At 40.1% G+C, this 18,356-nt stretch overlaps 1 protein-coding gene across 6 annotated transcripts in view; it reads right to left on the bottom strand.

The window, feature by feature from the left end:
* Nucleotides 1–4,022: 4,022 nt before the first annotated feature.
* Nucleotides 4,023–18,356, bottom strand: part of GTF2I (general transcription factor IIi) — a 121,456-nt gene continuing 107,122 nt past the window's right edge. For all 6 annotated transcript variants that reach the window (XM_070412821.1, XM_070412818.1, XM_070412816.1 and 3 more), the window contains 12 exons: nucleotides 17,458–17,559; nucleotides 16,790–16,855; nucleotides 16,081–16,264; nucleotides 15,104–15,162; nucleotides 14,127–14,207; nucleotides 13,071–13,154; nucleotides 10,422–10,605; nucleotides 9,366–9,394; nucleotides 7,413–7,454; nucleotides 6,575–6,616; nucleotides 5,872–5,947; nucleotides 4,023–5,165 (listed from right to left, as the gene is read on the bottom strand). In XM_070412821.1, the coding sequence (XP_070268922.1) occupies nucleotides 5,889–5,947; nucleotides 6,575–6,616; nucleotides 7,413–7,454; nucleotides 9,366–9,394; nucleotides 10,422–10,605; nucleotides 13,071–13,154; nucleotides 14,127–14,207; nucleotides 15,104–15,162; nucleotides 16,081–16,264; nucleotides 16,790–16,855; nucleotides 17,458–17,559 (932 nt within the window). In that variant the 3' untranslated portion in view covers nucleotides 4,023–5,165; nucleotides 5,872–5,888. The remainder of the gene's footprint in view (nucleotides 5,166–5,871; nucleotides 5,948–6,574; nucleotides 6,617–7,412; nucleotides 7,455–9,365; nucleotides 9,395–10,421; nucleotides 10,606–13,070; nucleotides 13,155–14,126; nucleotides 14,208–15,103; nucleotides 15,163–16,080; nucleotides 16,265–16,789; nucleotides 16,856–17,457; nucleotides 17,560–18,356) is intronic.

Genomic DNA, 18,356 nt, shown 5'->3' with positions numbered 1-18,356 from the left:
CAAAAGGGCCTTTGGCAAATACCTAATGAATGGGGATTCTGCAAGCAAGTCCTACTCCAAAACCAGGAGCCCCAACTCCTCCCACTGTCTCCCAGGGCCTGCTGTGCCCTGCTCCAGACCCACCTCCCGGCTCTTCCTTGCTGAGTGGGCCCAGATGTGGCATGCAGTGAGAGTTATGTGAAACTCATCAACCACCCACCCAAGGTTAATCCAGCAGCAAGCTAGGCCTCAGGGAGTCTTGTGACGATGTTTGAATTTGAAATGAAGTCCAGTAACGGGGAAATCCTGCCTCTGGATCCAGTCACCAGGGCTGGGCGGCACTTCCACATCTCTCCAGCCCTGAGTGCAGGAGTCAGCTGGCGGCATGATGAGGTCAGGCTGGGATTTGCCAAGGGCTCAGAACCTTTGGCAATTCCAAGGGTATACAGGACAGGAAAGACACACAGGAACACATAGGTCTGGAGGGGTGGGTCTCCTGTAGACAGGTAGCTAACAGAGATGTGAAGTGGCCGGTCTTGCATGAAGCACCAGGATCACAATGATGCCACCTGTGGGACTGAAGCCCCTGAGAGCCTGCGAGTCCACACTTGCTTGCCATCTTCTACCAAGGGTTTTTCCTAGAGGATCTAGACTGGTCACCATAAGGGAGAGGACACTTTTAGCCTAAATTGCAGAGCATCAATTCAATAGGCCCTTTCAGGATTTATCTTGATCTCATGACCTAGGATGTGGGCTGTCTATTCTTTTGCTGCCTCTTGGTGGGTCTGCCCCACTCTTACTGAAACACGTGGGGACACCCTCACCAGGTCCTCTCGGGCACTGCCCAGGGCATGGTCTTTGATCGCTTTATGGAGCTTGAGGCACTGGAGACTTCAAATGAGCAGCCTTGAGACCACGCATGAAGTGGAAGCTACTAAATGCCTGTAAACCACCTTGCTTCTGAGAAGGAAATCTGGCAGGAAACACCTTTGCAAATGGATATTGTATCATAGCTTGCTTTCAGCACTAACTTTTCTGACACTTCCTCAAAACAAAACCAAGAGGTATGCTTTGCTGGGGGTGAGGCAGGGCAGGAGGGGGAGGTAAAGTGACACAAGACCCTATTAATCCTGCTTTGCTTTGTTTTTCTCAGCTCCAGGGGTGAGGAAGACCCTGGGGCAGCCAGGCTAGGCCAGTCCACTCTGTTTTTTTTCAAGTCAACAGGTCATGAGGCTCCTAGGGAGTCATTTCTACAAGCCAGCTGCAAGCTGCCTTAAACTGCTCTGAGCCAAGGTTGGCAGCCAGGAGGTGAAGCACAAAGTTAATTACCTCTTATCCCATATTGGAGTAAAACAGAAGCCAAACTAGAGGCTGGGAAAGCAACTTCTGGGCGGGGCCGGGGGGAGGGCAAACAGAAGGATGAACAGCCCCATTTGTGCTCATCCCAGCAGACTCACAGGTCTGAGCAGCACAGTGAAGAGCCCATACACTAGAGCGAGTGGCCTACAGGCCATCTCAATTCCTAACATGCCACCCCTCCCCCTCCCCCTCACAAAGAACCTGAGGCATCCCTGGGAGAAGGGCTCTTCTTCCAAACTCACACTTCCATTGAGGACAAGCACTGGGCCGTGCACTCCAGAGATGCCCACTGGTGTGTGGCAATGATCTGCCCACTAACAGTTAAGCCAAGCGAGTTCCTGGAATTCTAGTCAGGGGCTGGGGTGTAAAGTGAAACTGGAAAGGCCTGTTCAGTTTTCCTCTCAAGCAGACCTTTCGGTCCCTGGGGGGGAAGAAAGCAGAAACGGAGGCAGGAAGGATGCTCAGAATGACCAACTGCTTCAGGAGGGAACTGCTGTCTCCTGTAAACAGCTGCGTTATGGGAGGACGAGGGCCACAGACCTGGGCTCAAGTCCTGGCCCCCAGCCTGGGAGTGAGGCTGAGACACACGGAGCACAGTAAACACACATCTCACTTCCTGTGTGCTGGAGATTTAGACCAGTGAAAGATACAGGTCTCATGGTGTGCCAGCTGCTGGAAAGGTAAGCTTATGTGCACTGGGAAGTTCAAGTCTGGGCAGGCTGGGCCAGCCACAGAAAGCAGACTCGCTCTCAGCCTCTCAGCGCTGCCACAGTTGCTCTGCCCCACCCCCCGAGGGCAGAGGCTGCTCCAGGCAGCTGCTGGAGGTCCAGAGCTTGGGGTGGCAGTTGACAGTATTCAATTAACACCATGTAGACATTTCCTTGATTTTATGGTTTTTTTCGATGGAAAGTCCCTCAAGAAAACAGCTGTCTACAAGTGGAGTTTCAATTTGGTCACAAAGCCTATGTTCTTAGTCACTCTACTCCCTGGTAAAACGTTTAACCTGAACTGTTATGGAATCAGGATGTTTCACAAACAGTAAGCACATTGAAATGACTGGCAAGACCTATCTGAACAGCACCTCGCTTTTATGTCTGGTCCTTACTGACCGCATAAAGGTCTTGGTGGGCAAGCTTAACCCCCACCCCGGAAGGATCATCTCGCTTACGGACGCACCCGCTCTTCATTACCCCGGGAGCTGAAGGCGTCATCTTACAGACGGGGCTCAGGTGGGGGGAGCCAGGGCGACACTGCCACCCGTCTGCCAGCAAGTGCCTGGCTGGCGCTGAGGCCAGGGCGAACGTTGCCATGCGGGTAAGGAGGCAACAACCTACCAGGAAACAACACTGTTCTACGGAGGCTAAGATGCCCGACTGGACTGTAGAGGCGGAGACTGAGGACGACATGTTAAACGCTTCGGGGGACAGTGAGTTAAGAGAAATGACCTGCTCCATCCCTCTCCCCCCCAGCTCTTCCAGAGGACAGACTGATGGATGGTGCAGCAACAGCATCCTTGCCTGAGGCTCAACACTTTCTTGAAGGAATTAAGCCTGTTTTGTTCAGGGGAGAGACAGAACATTCTTTCAGGAGAGCATTCCTTAAACCAGTGGTTCTCAACCTTCCTAATGCCGCGACCCTTTAATATAATTCCTCATGTTGTGGTGACCCCCAATTTCATTGTTACAAATTGAACATAATTAAAGCATAGTGATTCATCACAAAAACAATATGTAATTATATGTTTTCCGATGGTCTTAGACGATCCCTGTGAAAGGGTCGTTCGACCCCCCAAAGGGGTCGCGACCCACAGGTTGAGAACCACTGCCTTAAACCATGAGAAAGTTATGAGAGGTTGCAGCACTGATTCTGTGCTGTTATCCAGAGCACAGAATCTTGTCTACTTGGTAGATGTGAGAACATTAAGAAAATGCTAACAGTATATATAAAAATGAGTGTGTATGTACACTGACATTTTATATTGGATAGGAACACAAATAAATCTCTGGTAAGTCTGTGATCCCACAATATTTTTGTTTAATAATAATGAAAGATCCATGAGATTCTACTGTAAAAGCCATCCCCTAATTTCATTTGGAAGATAACAAAGTAGGTTTCCCTGAGCACAAATCTGTAGGGTACAGAAGAGGCAGAGGGCTGTGCTGGGAGAATACCCTGAGCCAGTGTCATTTTCAGGTGTGTATGTGCTCTGTCTGGGAGGGGTTCCGACCTCACAACCATCCGTTAGCTGCATGCACTTGGCATGTACAGATAAAAAGTTGGGGTCTCTAGCCTCAGTTCCAACGAGACGCAGTGGTCTCAGAAATAGCATAAACCAGTGGTTCTCAACCTTCTGGCCCTTTAAATACAGTTCCTCATGTTGTGACCCAACCATAAAATTATTTTCGTTGCTACTTCATAACTGTAATGTTGCTACTGTTATGAATTGTAATGTAAATATCTGATACGCAGGATGGTCTTAGGCGACCCCTGTGAAAGGGTCGTTTGACCGCCGAAGGGGTCGCGACCCACAGGTTGAGAATCACTGCCATAAACGCTGGTGTCCTTATGAGCACCCGAGCCTCTGAAGATGCCAACTTAACCCTCATGTGCATTCCACTTACCACCGAACCACACCCACCAGTTTCCCCAGACATAATCATGAAAACACCTTAGAAAGAAATGAATTAGTGTGTGAAAGGCATGAATGGAGTTTATTTATTACCCTATATCTACATTTTAATTTGAGGTAAAATATAAGCAACACATAAAAATGCCTATTTTTGCTACCATGTAATATAATTCTCCATTATGAATATTGTGATAAAGCTAATGAACACTCTATGCCATCACATACTCTAGCTTTTCATATAGCTGGTATTTTACAACTCTTATTGTCTGTGAAATCTTAACACATGTAAGACTCTCCTACAAATGGCGCAGAACATCAGCGGGTGCATAATTAGCTTACGACCCCTCACTCCCCACACTGGAGCCTCAAGTTATAAGTAGAATTATAAAATAATGAAGGCAATAAAACCCCTTGAGATTGATCCAAACTGGAACAGTGTTCCAAAAAAATCCACACCACAATAGGTTACAAGACAGTGAGGCTTTAGTGTCATTTAGCTTGCCCAAACGCTCATACCTGGTCTTAAACTTCTGGTACACCATGCACTTTATTTGGGTGAAAAGTAAATGGGGAAGAGGTTCTCTGTATTCCATCTATAAGCCACACGCTGAGATACTCATCTCTTATTGGCTATTAGGTACTCCAGATAGTTTTTTTTTTTAATTATGATAAAAAACGTATAAACCATGATAGATAGCTTAGGAAAAGGTTTAGTCAAATATACAGATACTAACTGTTCACTTAGTCATTAAGGAGAGCCGTGAACAAAAGGATCATTTAAGTGATTTTTCAAATAGAAAAACTAAAGAACTAAACTATCGTAGGTGTCTTCTTCACTGCAGAAGCTGAGATGTTCCAGTAGGAGATATCTTCACTTGGTTGGAAAATAAACACCATAGCTGAAGGCTCTGCCGAATCCATAAAAAAATCTGGTGAGATTCATCCCTGTCATTTTCCCTGTCGTTTTCCAGCATTGCTGTAAAATCCTTAAAATACATTCCAAAGTAAACCAGCCATTCCAAATCTACAGTCACTCTGCTCTTTAATTCAATTCACAGAACTGCTGAAAAAGTAGACATTTCTATCTAAAAGTAGAAAAAAAGGTTTGTATAGAAGGTATTTCTGTTATACAAGTATATTACACAGCTTGGGGCAGTAACAGGTCCGAAAAGCTCTTCTCACCCACTGATACTTTAAGCTAAAATAGGAGAGAAAACGAACAAGAAAACAGTTAATCTGGTTATAGGAATTAAACATTCACAAACACCATAACTTAGTACTTAAATCCATGAGTTGACAGTACGGGGCAGACCCCATGAGAAAAGAATCTATAAAAAGCACACTGCCAGGTGCAGGTGGGGAGTGGTAAGCTGTCCTGAACTCTCACCGAGACATGGGACAGTTCAGGTGTAGTGAGATACAACAGACGTGTGAACCAAGTTTTGCTGATTCCTGGTCCAGGCTGCCCCTCCTGCCACTAACCTGGCTAAGTTGAAGAAGTCTGGAATAATAGGGTCAGGCTTGTAACTTAACTATGTAAGATGCACAATGAACCGCACAGCTCAGCCAGACTGTGAATACTATCATTATGATTAGGGGGAAAGTCAGTGAAGTGATACTATCTCAGTGAATTCCAATGTGAGGACAAGATTTACCCTGAGAATTAAAATAAAATTTTCCTTTTAAGGCAAAAGTGCATTTATACCTTTGACTGACAGATATATTGATCCAAGGAAAAATCCTACTTGAATCTTCTAGCAAAAAACAACCCCTTATGGCTTACACTTGGCCCCTGAAGGTGGGGCCACATTTATGGCTGAAGCAGGGAAAACACACTAGCTTATAAACATGCAGGTGGGCTCAGACGGTCACTATACACATCCTGGACACAGAAGCCGAGTTACCCTAGGAGGGAAGAGGTCTACCACGTAGGGTCTGGTTCTTGCTTGATCTGAGAGCTTCCATCAGTCTCCTTTATTTCTATCAAGAAAACAAAAGGGAACTGTTTAATAGCACCATTAATGCAAATCTGCTCAATTATAAATCCACACATACCAAACTATTTACTAACATAATTCAACAGGAATAAGATACTAAAAATAATTACATTTTCAGAGATAACAATGTTTTCCTAGCTATAAGTTCTAAATTTTGCTACTTACATATTCAAAGCAACAAACATCTTAATTACATACGTATGTAAATGACCTATACTATCCAGGTTATGTAGCAGTCAGTCATTCCATGGTTTCAGAATTCATTACGAGTCATTTGGGGGAGCTATGGCTGGTCTGCTCAGTGGTTAGAGCATCAGCCAACAGACCAAAGAGTCTCTCCCTCTCTCTCTAAAAAAAAAAAAAAAAAAAAAAAAAAGATGGGAAAAATGTCCTTGGGTGAAAATAATAATAATAAAAAAAGTCATTTGGGGGAGACGGAGCAATATAACCCATGAGTCAACTCTGAATACAATGTTTCTGGGTATAAACTACAAATCCAATTCACCCAGAAACAAAAGAACCAAACCACCACAGTTCTAGTTTGTAAAAGCTGTAAAAACACAATTAATCCTTTGTCCTAATAAAAGTCTTAAGGAACTTCAGATTTTACCTTCTGTTGCAGGAACCTCCAACTGGCTTGGCTCAGCTGACTCTGAAAAGAAACACATGTAGCTTTACTGTAACATTGTCCAAAAGTTGCTTTCAATTATTTGAAGAGACCAGAGGGAAAAAAAGGAGAGGAAGCTCTCCAGCAGTGTACTCGAATCACAAGGCTAGAATAAAACAACAGCCATAGACTCTTGGGATTAAACACACAATTACTCAACTAGACTCTCAAAAATCTACTTTTATGAAATATGTTTGTTAGCTTGCATAACCAAAGTCTTAAATTACAATCTTAATGAGCACAGCTCTAAAATGAAAGTAAGTTCCATTTTTGTCTCCCTGCCCTTTCTTCTGTGAGTTCCCTTTTAATAAAAAGCCTTTTATTACTTTCAATGAATCACAGTAGCAGGCCTAAACACTAGTTTCGAAGGAACTTTTTAAAACCACAATACACATATTTCCACCCAATACAATTTGGCTTACAATTACCATTATAAACAAAAGGCATGAAGAATAAATTTAAAAAGACAACCTTCTCACTGAAAAATTGTATTCTATGCCATGGACTCAGGGTTCCTGACCTTAGACCTTCCCTGAGACAGTGGGTTCAGATGGCATGTGGTCCACAGTTCTCAGTTAGGATCTACAGACTGAGCTTATCCAGGCTTCCAAACAAGAGCCGAAGAAACAAGCCTGGTGCAAGTATACCTGGGTGTGCTGCGTAACCGACTCTTTAAAGTTACACAGGCGTAAGCATGTGAGGCCACACAATTTTATTTCATCTGTTTTACTAAAAAGGTAGGAATATTTCTATGTTTATTACCCTCTTTAATTTAATTTACCTTGTATCACTGGGCCTTCTGACTCACTCTGATCAACCAACTCTGAAAACAAAGCAAATTCATTTAATAATGTGATGGCACATTGTTACATCTGACAAGCATTTTTATATACATTCTATATTTTGATGCTCTAATTTTGCCATAATGGGCACTATTTTCCTTATGACAAGAAGGGAACAAACATTAAGAGTTCGGGTATGTCCCATAAATAACTAACTCATAGTAATCACCACAACATTTTATTATAGACATGCACAAGATGAGAACAAAATTAAACATTTTAACATAAAGTAAAAGGACAGAAAAAAATGAAAACACAGTGTTCTTTGAAACTTATACAAAAGTCAGGGGAATTGAGATTAATAAAAAAAAAAAAAAAAAGAAAAGAAAAGATGCCCTAGCTGGTTTGGCTCAGTGGATAGAGCGTCGGCCTCGGACTGAAGGGTCCCGGGTTCGATTCCAGTCGAGGGCACATGCACGGGTTGTGGGCTCAATCCCCAGTAGGGGTGTGCAGGAGGCAGCTGATCAATGATTCTCTCTCATCATTGATGTTTCTACCTCTCTCTTCCTCTCTGAATTCAATAAAAAAGAAAAATAATTATCATGGGATTTCTTTAAATAATGAAGTTTCCTGGTGTGATTAAAGCTGAATGTCCCAAAGATTATTTAAAATCTATGAAGCAAGATATACTTCTCTTTTATACTGACATTACCAGATATTAACATACTTGACCATGATAGTGTGTAAACTAAAACAGAATCTATAAAAAAAGAACTCATGGATTAGGGGTATAAGCAAATGAATAAACTTTATGATAAATCAAAACTCAAAAATTTGGAAGCAGAAGAGATGTAACCAAATCAATGATGCTGAAGAGTGAAAGTCAGAGGACAGGGCCAATAGAGTGAAGCAGGATGGAATGGCAGGGGACATCTCTTAGGTCAGGGGGGCAAATCAACTACTCACAAGGCTGTCATTTAATGGTCACTGATAAATCCTGAACATGAAACTGAAGAGTCTTACACTTTCCTAAAGAATAAACTATAGAACTGAATGGATTTTTAAAAAATTAGAATAATAATGCTAATTGGAAAAGACTGAAATGCCAAAGGTATTAGAAAAGGATCATTCTCACAAAATTTTTAATAAAAAGTTAACAGAACAAAAAATAAATAAAAATTAAAAAGTTACTAGAACACAAAATATGCAAGCATAATTAAGTTTTGCTAAAAAAAAAAAGGCTATTTAAAATATGAACACCAGAGGAATGGAAGAACACATATATGTTCATACAATAGTATTTGAGAGCCCAATGTCTACCAGACACTTTGCTTAATATTAATAGAAGCAAGCTAAATCAGATTAAAAAGACACACTTATTCAAGCACAGTAATTACATAACAATAAGTAAAAGTAATAAAAATAACAACTATAGACTGTATTTATTGAGGACATACTGTAAGGCCAGGCATTGTTTTGGGTCAGGGGTCCATAACTTCTTCATAAAGAGAGCCAGTTAGTAAATATTTTAGACTTTTCAGGTCACATAGTCTCTGTTGCAAATTCTGTCAACTATGCCATAAACAAATTAGCCTGGCAGTGTTTTAATAAAACTTTATTTACAAACATGGGCCATAGATCTATGCCATGGATCTCATATATAATGAGTCATTTAAAATGTTCTAAAACTCTCAAAGTGAGTACTAATATTATTACCATTTTATAAATGAATAAACTGAGATTTTAAAAAGTTAAGCAAACTTGCTCAATATTATATCTAGAAAGTACCTAGTGCTTTAACACTGTGGGCTAAATTAACAATGACTTTACATGGTTACTGCTATGGGTGTAGTAAAATTTTACATTCTTGTGAGCTAAATATGTGGGCACACACAGCCACACCCTCTCATATTCCAAAAAAGAAAAGATCAAAGACTTCACGAAATACTCACGGTTATTAATCACAAGTCCTGGAAACGGTCTAAAGAAACAAATAAATTATACAACAGTTTAACTTTACAAGAATTACAGGTACACACAGCTTATACAACTAATTTTTAAACCATGTCACTTATGTGCTAGAATGAGAAATGTTATCTGTAACTTTTTAATCTTATATACTTTTTGATCAGTCAATTGTTAGATATACAGGGCGTCCCCCCAAAAATGTATACACACTTTGCATAATATCAGTATTTATAACATACAGTTCATTTTCAAAATTAAGTGAGTTATCAGCTGTTAAAGTATATACCTTTTTGGAGACACCCTATATATAGATGAATAGTTAAAATAGAACATTAGAAAATGTTACAGTAAAGATGGTAGGAAAATAAAAAATAGGAACAAAGAAAAGGGAAAAGAGTAATTCTAGTGAAACAGTCCAATGGAAGAAGGCGTTTTCCTATATCCCAGGGAATGGCATGGAAAATAAACATTGGTTAAGTGGGACAAAAATATGGAAATTGTAAGGAAAGGGTATTGGGAGAAGATGAGTGGATGAGAAAAAGCTTTGGAAGGTAATGCTTTTAGCTATTTCTCAGTGTTAGTCCTAAGCCATGTACACTAGAGACCGTGGGAACTTGACAATGAACTGACTGGGGTAGATTTAGTGATGGCTAAGCTTTTGTGAGTTGCAAAAGAAGAGTAAAAACACCTTGGGACTTTTAGGTAGATGGATGGAAAAGAGGACATTTGTTGTACAGTTATCGTGACAAGCACATATTAATAATGTAATTCTCATAATGCTGTTAGAGGGTAGGTATAATCATCATTCCTGCTTTGTAGATAAGGAGCTGATGTTCTCAAAGGGAACAATTACAACCTCACCCTTTGCCTTACCTCCAGAGAATGAAGAATCAACTCAGGGAGGAGAAAATCTAATAGTACAATAACTAAAGTATTTTATTTGTTCATTACATGGTAGACTTGATTCTATTACTACATATGACTATGTTTTGGATGCAGATGCATTCATTCTTATGAGCAAACAGGTAACTCTCACTTACCTAATGACTGTGAATTTAATGAACTCAGCTGAATCTAGAATTCTTCTCATGGAGCTAATTTCCAGGTAACTGGGGGCTTTGAATGACACTCCAGGAGGCATGCCATCAACCACCACACAGCCAGGGTTAATTGTGATTTTCCTGTAGGGAACTTTCACAGGGAAACCCATACCAATGGCTTCTCCTGTAGTGACAGAAACAGCATAAAAGCATAGATTAACATACCACCTTAGTGAATGTTTTAAAAGCACATGACCAACATTAATTTTAAAGACAGTCTCCACTATTAACCCTTTGCACTCCGAACCATTCTGGACATTGGCTACCAGCTACTCGACGCTACTTTGCGGCGGAAACGTGCATTTACAGACCCTCGTATTATTTAGTATAATTTTGGAACCAAGTAACGTATTATAATGATATTGGACTTATATGAATTGGGTGACATCGAGGAATGTATATTTGCAAAAAAACAATATTTTATTGTTTATAATTTTGTACAGTATGATAAGTTTTGTAACACTCCCCAATATGCATTGCAGGCTGATTAGTGCATGTTTGACAGTAATAAGTGGTTTGACGCCTGCCACCAGGTGTTTTCCTGTTAGAACACACAATGCAGTCCCGTTTTCTTTGTCTCACATTCGGGAATATGTAGTTTATTGTTTAATCCGACACAAAACCTGCTGACATTTCTTGTATATATCTTAGTAATTTTACGATATTTTGATTTAATTTCTTGTGCCATTTCAAGATAAAACTTCAGGGAAACATGCATGTCTCAAAAAGTTGCGTTGAAATAACTCAATTCCCCGTAATCACTAATAAACTGCAATGTCCCCTGAGAGGGGACATCCGAGTGATATGCTAGAATTCCGATGTCCCCTGAGAGGGGACAGCGGAGTGCAAAGGGTTAACTAAGGTCTTTGTACATTTCAAACAACCACATATAAACCTTAGTTTTATTCACTTTAATACTGACCATCTATATTAATAATAGACAAATATATAAATTGACCGTTCCTCCGTGATGCCCACAGCCAAGCAGCCGTGAGTATGCTAATTAACCCGACAAAGATGGCAGACCTATGGACAGCACGCATGCACGCAGGCTCCAAACGGCCAGGATGGGACGCCTGCCTACCCACTGCATAGCCGGGGCAACACGGCAGGCGTCCCCGGGACCCCGCCCGCCCCGAACCTGTGGCCAGTGCATGCGCGCACCGAGTGGTCAGGGCCCTGGGGATGCCACTGGAGTGTCCGGTCCTGTCAGCCTGGCCTGGGGGCAGCTGGAGTTCCCAGTCCTTTTGGTTTCTGCAGCCCCTGGACTGGAAGCGGAAACCAAGAGTGCAGGGAGCACCAGAAATTCTGGAAATCATAGTTCTGGTGGCAGCCCCTGGACCAGAAGTGGAAGCCCAGAGTGTGGGGAGCACCAGGAATGCTGGGAGTCATAGTTTTGGTGGCAGATGTGTTGTGGGATCTCCTAGACCAGCTGTGGGCAAACTACGGCCCGCGGGCCGAATCCGGCCCGTTTGAAATGAATAAAACTAAAAAAAAAAAAAGACCGTACCCTTTTATGTAATGATGGTTACTTTGAATTTATATTAGTTCACACAAACACTCCATCCATGCTTTTGTTCTGGCCCTCCGGTCCAGTTTAAGAACCCATTGTGGCCCTCGAGACAAAAAGTTTGCCCACCCCTGTCCTAGACACTAGAGCAAAGTGAGCCTGGAGCAAGTTACTGTTGCAGGTGGACGATGGAGGGAAAGCAAAGGTGAGAGACATAAGTAAAGCCAGAATGTTGAGGAAAAATTAAAAGGAAGATATCCTGCAACTTCTAGGAAATCTCCACCAATGGAGCAAAGAAAAAAAAAAGACCTCTATTACTCTGTGAGCACCAAACCAAACTGGGTTGGGGTCTCAGACAATTCTCTCATATGATTGCAGAGAGACAGAAACTCCTGGATTGGAGAGGGCTCCCCTGAGGGCTCCCAGATTGGAGAGGGTGCAGGTCGGGCTGAGGGACCCACCCCTTGTGCACAAATTTTGTGCACCTGGCCCCTAGTTATCAATAATGTAATACATTTAATGTTTTCTTACTAAAGGACTTTAGCAAAACCAAAATACTTATTTTATAACTTTATTTCCTTTTATATAAGATTATAATTATCTGAGCATAATTTACTGTTCTGTTTTTAAAGATATTTATTTTATTTTTTCCAATTTCATTTGATATTCTCAATCATAATTCACTGAGTACTATTTATGTTTGTTTTCTTGGGCTTTTATAACAAAACTAGAGGCCCTGTACACAAAATTCATGCACAGCGGGGTCCCTAGGCCTGGCCGGCGATCAGGGCTGGCCAGGGCCTTCCTTGGTTCCACGCTGCCCCCTGGTGGTCAGCGCATGTCATAGTGAGCAGTCGAACTCCTGGCCTGTCAAACTCCTGAGGGGACAATTTGCATATTAGCCCTTTATTATACAGGATATCACAGACTGGGTGGCCTAAACCAGATATATTCATTTTTTTCACAAGTTTGATGTTTGAAGTCCAAGATCAAGGTGCCAGCATGGTTGTTTTTGCTGTTTCTTATTGAAACAAAATTTCCTTGCTTATTGCAAGCTGTACTATGGAAATGAAACTTACCAAATTTGCGACTGAAGAGGTCATTAACTTGTTCTCTTAGCTGTCTAGCTTTTTCAACTTTTGAAAGTCTTTCATTATCATCATCTAAAAAAAGTTAAAAGAAAACTCATAATACTTTAATAATACAATTTTAATTCCAAGTAAATGTTTATGTTCTCTTTGTAACTCACTTTGTTTTTTGAATATTCAAGTATTTTAAACTAATCAAGATTGAAATGATTTACATAAAAATGATTTAACAATAAAACCAAATTGAAAATGGTACTTTATTCCTGTTATCAAGAAGTTTACCTGTTATTTCATACAAATTTATTTATTATTATTATTTTTTATTAATCCTCACCCAAAGATATTTTTTAATTGATTTTTAGAGAGTTGAAGGAAGGGGAAGAGAGTGGGAGAGAAGGGGAGGGCGAGAAAGAGGAACACCGATGTGAGATACATCTATTGCAGTGGTTCTCAACCTTCTGGCCCTTTAAACACAGTTCCTCATGTTGTGACCCAACCATAAAATTATTTTCGTTGCTACTTCATGTAGCAACGAAATGTTGTTACTGCTATGAATCCTAATGTAAATATCTGATATGCAGGATGGTCTTAGGCGACCCCTGTGAAAGGGTCGTTGGACCGCCAAAGGGGTTGCGACCCACAGGTTGAGAACCGCTGATCTATTAGTTGCTGCTCAAATGTGCCCCAGTCCTGCAACCCAGGTACCTGCCCTTGACCAGGAATCAAACCTGTGACCCTTTGGTCTGTGGGCTGATGCTCTAACCACTGAGAAACACTGGCCAGAGCTAAACAAATTTTTTAAAACAAGACACTAGGTATCTGGGTGGTCACCAGGTTTTAGCTCACACCAAGTACAATGAACTGCCTAGAGATACTTAGCAAAAAAAACTGAGAAGATGATGTATTTGGTTAATTTCTGCAAGGTATGGGAAGGAGAACACACAATGTGCCTTACACTCAATATCTCCAGTAATCCATATCCTGAAAGTGAAAAAAACTGAAGAGGAAACCACCCCATAAACTATGATAAAGGCAGAGAAATCATACCTGGAATTGTCACCTGAATGATGTTAAGATCTTCAACACCAGATGCAGTAGTATTAACATTAGGCGATGAATTTATTTTTCCTTAAAATTACAACAGATATAAAATAATTAAATCTTCTCTAATAATCTATATATATAAAAGCCTAAGTGGCTATTATGACCGGTCAACTGAAAGATCGGTTGCTATGATGCGCACTGACCACCAGGGGACAGACGCTCAATGCAGGAGCTGCCCCCTGGTGGTCAGTGCACTCCCATAGTCTACCTGTAGCCCCTTTCCCCTCCCCCGACAGCCCTGATTGGCCCCAATCGCCAGCCAGGCCAAGGGACTCCACCTGTGCACGATTCGTGCACCAGGCCTCTAGTGTGTTATAATTCAGACTACGCAAAATAGTATTTTAACCCAATTTTTGTTTAAGGTTTGTTCCTTTTTCATGGAATGTTTTGTCATTTTGCGATAGTAAGCTTCCCAAAAGGCTTTTTACTTTTTTAAAAAAAATATATTTTATTGATTTTTTACAGAGAGGAAGGGAGGGGGAGAAGGATTTAGAATCATTGATGAGAAAGAAACATCGATCAGCTGCCTCCTGCACACTCCCCACTGGGGATGTGCCCACAACCAAGGAACATGCCCTTGACCGGAATCGAACCCGGGACCCTTGAGTCCACAAGCCAATGCTCTATCCACTGAGCCAAACCAGTCAGGGCGGCTTTTTACTTTTTTCTCTTACTTGTTAAGCTTAGGATAGCAGACACATAGAGATTCTCAATTATTAAAGAACTAAAAACCATAAACTAGTCACAATTCTAATTTTGTAGGGTTTTTACTTTTTCCTTTCTTTTATTATTGTTTCTACAACCCCCAATTTTGAATGAGCTTTCCTGCTTTTAGCCCAATAGTTGGTCTTTAAACAATTTTTAAAATCACTGCTGCAAAATAAATTTCCAATCACATGTTTTCTGTAGCAACAACTTACTTGGAGGGCTCTTAGAGGAGGAGGTGCTCTCCTTAATTGCTGTCTCAAACATTTCAGGCCTAAAAACAAGAAAAGAGAAAAAACATTTGTTAAGTATCCAATAATAAAACATTAAAAATTAAACATGTAAAAGATTTTAAAACCAGTAATTCTCTGTAAATATATACTAGGTTCTTAGTAATGGAAAAACAGAAAAAGCTAGATTATCTAAAGGAACACATGCAAAAAGACTAATTATAATTGTGATTATAACATCCATCCAGCCCTATCTACTTTAAATAGCTTCTTCTTCCTGTGATTTCAAGATAACCTGGAGAGATTCAGTGTTAGACTTGAGAATGGGAACAGGAAATGCCCCTTATGAAGGTACCATGGAAAGGTAAGACAGGCTGTGAAAACTTGAGCAAAAGAGTCTTCTTAGGAAGCCAAAGCAGAGCCATACCTCCAACAAACTTGGATGTAAGTACAAAAGGTGACCATTATGTTGGCAATGTCAGCTTTGATTATGTAACAGCATCTCTGGGCGACTCAAAAGTAAGTGTTAATAAACAAAACCTAAAATTCATTTCAAATAATTCTTGAGCATCGTTATGTATTTTCTAATTTTAACTATTCCCATCGGTTTCAATTGTGCTACAAGATCTCCAAGCCAACAGGAGAGAAATTTAAAATACTGTGTATGTTGGAGAAATAAAATGGTTTTATAAAACCGAATCACTGCTTAAATTCCAGCTGCATCAACCATTAAAAATACAACTGTGGGTAGATTTAACAAAATAAAATTGTTATCCCTCTGATGAATTAGAGCCCTCCTTCCCTCTTTTAACCAATTATGAAAAATTTTAAACATATACAAAAGTATAGCTTAAAGAGCTTTGTTGACACGAGGGCTAAAATGGCCCTATTACAAAGGTGAATCCATGAACCACCTCTCAGTGTCAAACAGTATCAACTCATGGCCAATCTCATTTCCTTACTTTTTAATAATGAACTTAATTTTGGCTTTGTTTCTGAGTATCTTCTCCAGCCTTGGAATGCCAAAAGTAGATGGTCGTCGGAATGGCACACCCTCAGGTAAGCCTTCTACATAAAAGTCTTCTGGGAAAGACTCAAATAATGCAAATGGCACTTTCACAGCTTGTTTAAGGCCCAGAGCTTCACCTACAAAACACACATATATTTCTTACATTTATAACTTAAAAATGCAGTTTAAATTACATTTTGTGATAACAAAAATTACATTTTAAAAAATTCTTGATGCTCAGGTAAGTGGGAGAAATTATGAAATTCATGCCTGCAAGACCCACATACTTCCAATAATGAACAGCATAATTTAAATGTTGAACATTTTACTCTGCTTACATTCTTCAATTTTGTTATTAATCCTCACTCAAGGATATTTTTTTTCCATTGTTTTTCAGAGAGAGTGAAAGGGACAGAAGCAATGAGGAGAAGAGAGAGAGAAACTTCAATGTGAGAGACACATCAACCGGTTGCCACCAGGGATGACTGGGGACGGGGGTTGAACCTGCAACCCAGGTACCTGCCCTTGAATAGGAACTGAACCAGCGACCATATTTGCATGGGCTGACTCTCTAACCACTGAACCACATGGGCCAGGGCACATTTTTCTATTGCTAAAAAGGTGCTTTATATTTTAATAATAATGTTTCAAAATAAACTTACCACATTTTTCATTGAAAAGATTTTCAACTTTTTGTTTTAGATCTGTGATTTTGGCATTCCAGGCCTCTGTACATAAAAAAACCAAGATAGTAAATTTGTTGATAATATTTACCAATATACTTCCATGGTCAGGGACTTATTTTATTGTACATCTTTAAGTACAAAATAAGAAAATTCATAGGTTGTTAATACAGTCATGGTTTGACAACTACTCTAATCCTGACACATTATTTAACTGTTTTATTATATCATTGATATGTTGGCTACCAATAAATGACATATGCTAAAGCAAATATAAAACAAATAAAGCCCCCAAACCTCCCAAAAGACAATTATAGTATCTACTATGTACCAGGTATAATTCTACCCTATAAAATGATTTCGTATTTATAATCCTCATTATAACCCAATGAGCCAGGAAGTAATGTCATCCCCATTTACAAATAAGGATACTGAGGCACAGAAAAGTTCAGCAGCTTACCCAAGGTTACAGAATTATATAGTACTGGCAGCAGATTGAACAAGCTGTCTGACTACAATCTGTGCCTTTAAGTACTAATTAATAATATAGTAATAAAAACAAAAATTCCCCTAGTAAAAGAAAGCATTTTTGTAAATTCCTTTTATTTAAAATGACAAAAATCAAGAATAATAAAATCCATATTTACCAAAGGAAAACTCTCTCCCTCGAGGCTTAAAGGGAACATTAGAGCCATTTGTCTGAGTAGGGGTTCGAACAGCTGAAGTCTGAGGGCTGTTGTTATTAGGGCCTAAAGAAGAATGAAAAAACAACAACATAATAAACACACATATTTAATCATGCTACTGAAGCCTAGCCTGTACTGCAGGGGTCCTCAAACTACGGCCCGTGGGCCACATGCAAATACAAATATTGTATTTGTTCCCGTTTTGTTTTTTTACTTCAAAATAAGATATGTGCAGTGTGCATAGGAATTTGTTCATAGTTTTTTTTTTTAAGGTATAGTCCGGCCCTCCAACGGTTTGAGGGACAGTGAACTGGCCCCCTGGTTAAAAAGTTTGAGGACCCCTGCTGTACTGGAATACAAAGTTAGGTCTGAATTCAAAGTTAGTATATAAGCACCCTGCAATGAAAACGGGCACTGCTGCTAGTTGCACAGACTCCCACCCATTTTTCTATTTCTATCCCGACAATTAGGCATTCTCCCCAAAACAGAATTAGCTTTCTGGCTCATCTTAGTTATATTCAATTCACTTAATGCTTCATCATGCCCTCTTGGAAACATGTAATTTTTGGTTACCTATGTTAGCTTATATGTTTTCCTTTCAATCCTTGAACACAAGTACAACTTTAGGTACAATTGTATTATCTTCACTACTAAGTTTTCCTTTGGATTCTCTAACTGACCATTCTTTGAATTCTTAGCACAACGTAGAAACAATCAGTTGTTTTCCATTAAATAAAAATGGCTGTTAATTTCAGTTATTCTTATAAACCCCAGGCCCCTAACTCTTTTTTATGTTGGGTCATCTAGTGCTTAAACTGGGGTGGGGAACCTTTTTTTCTGCAAAGGGCCCTCTGGATATT

The sequence above is a fragment of the Myotis yumanensis genome, unplaced genomic scaffold (assembly GCF_028538775.1).
Source record: "Myotis yumanensis isolate MYYU_CA2020_CCGP unplaced genomic scaffold, mMyoYum1.0.hap1 SCAF_4, whole genome shotgun sequence".
In the NCBI taxonomy this organism is placed as follows: domain Eukaryota; kingdom Metazoa; phylum Chordata; class Mammalia; order Chiroptera; family Vespertilionidae; genus Myotis; species Myotis yumanensis.
Note: the sequence above shows the minus strand (reverse complement) of the source record. Positions and strands in the feature narration are given on the sequence as shown.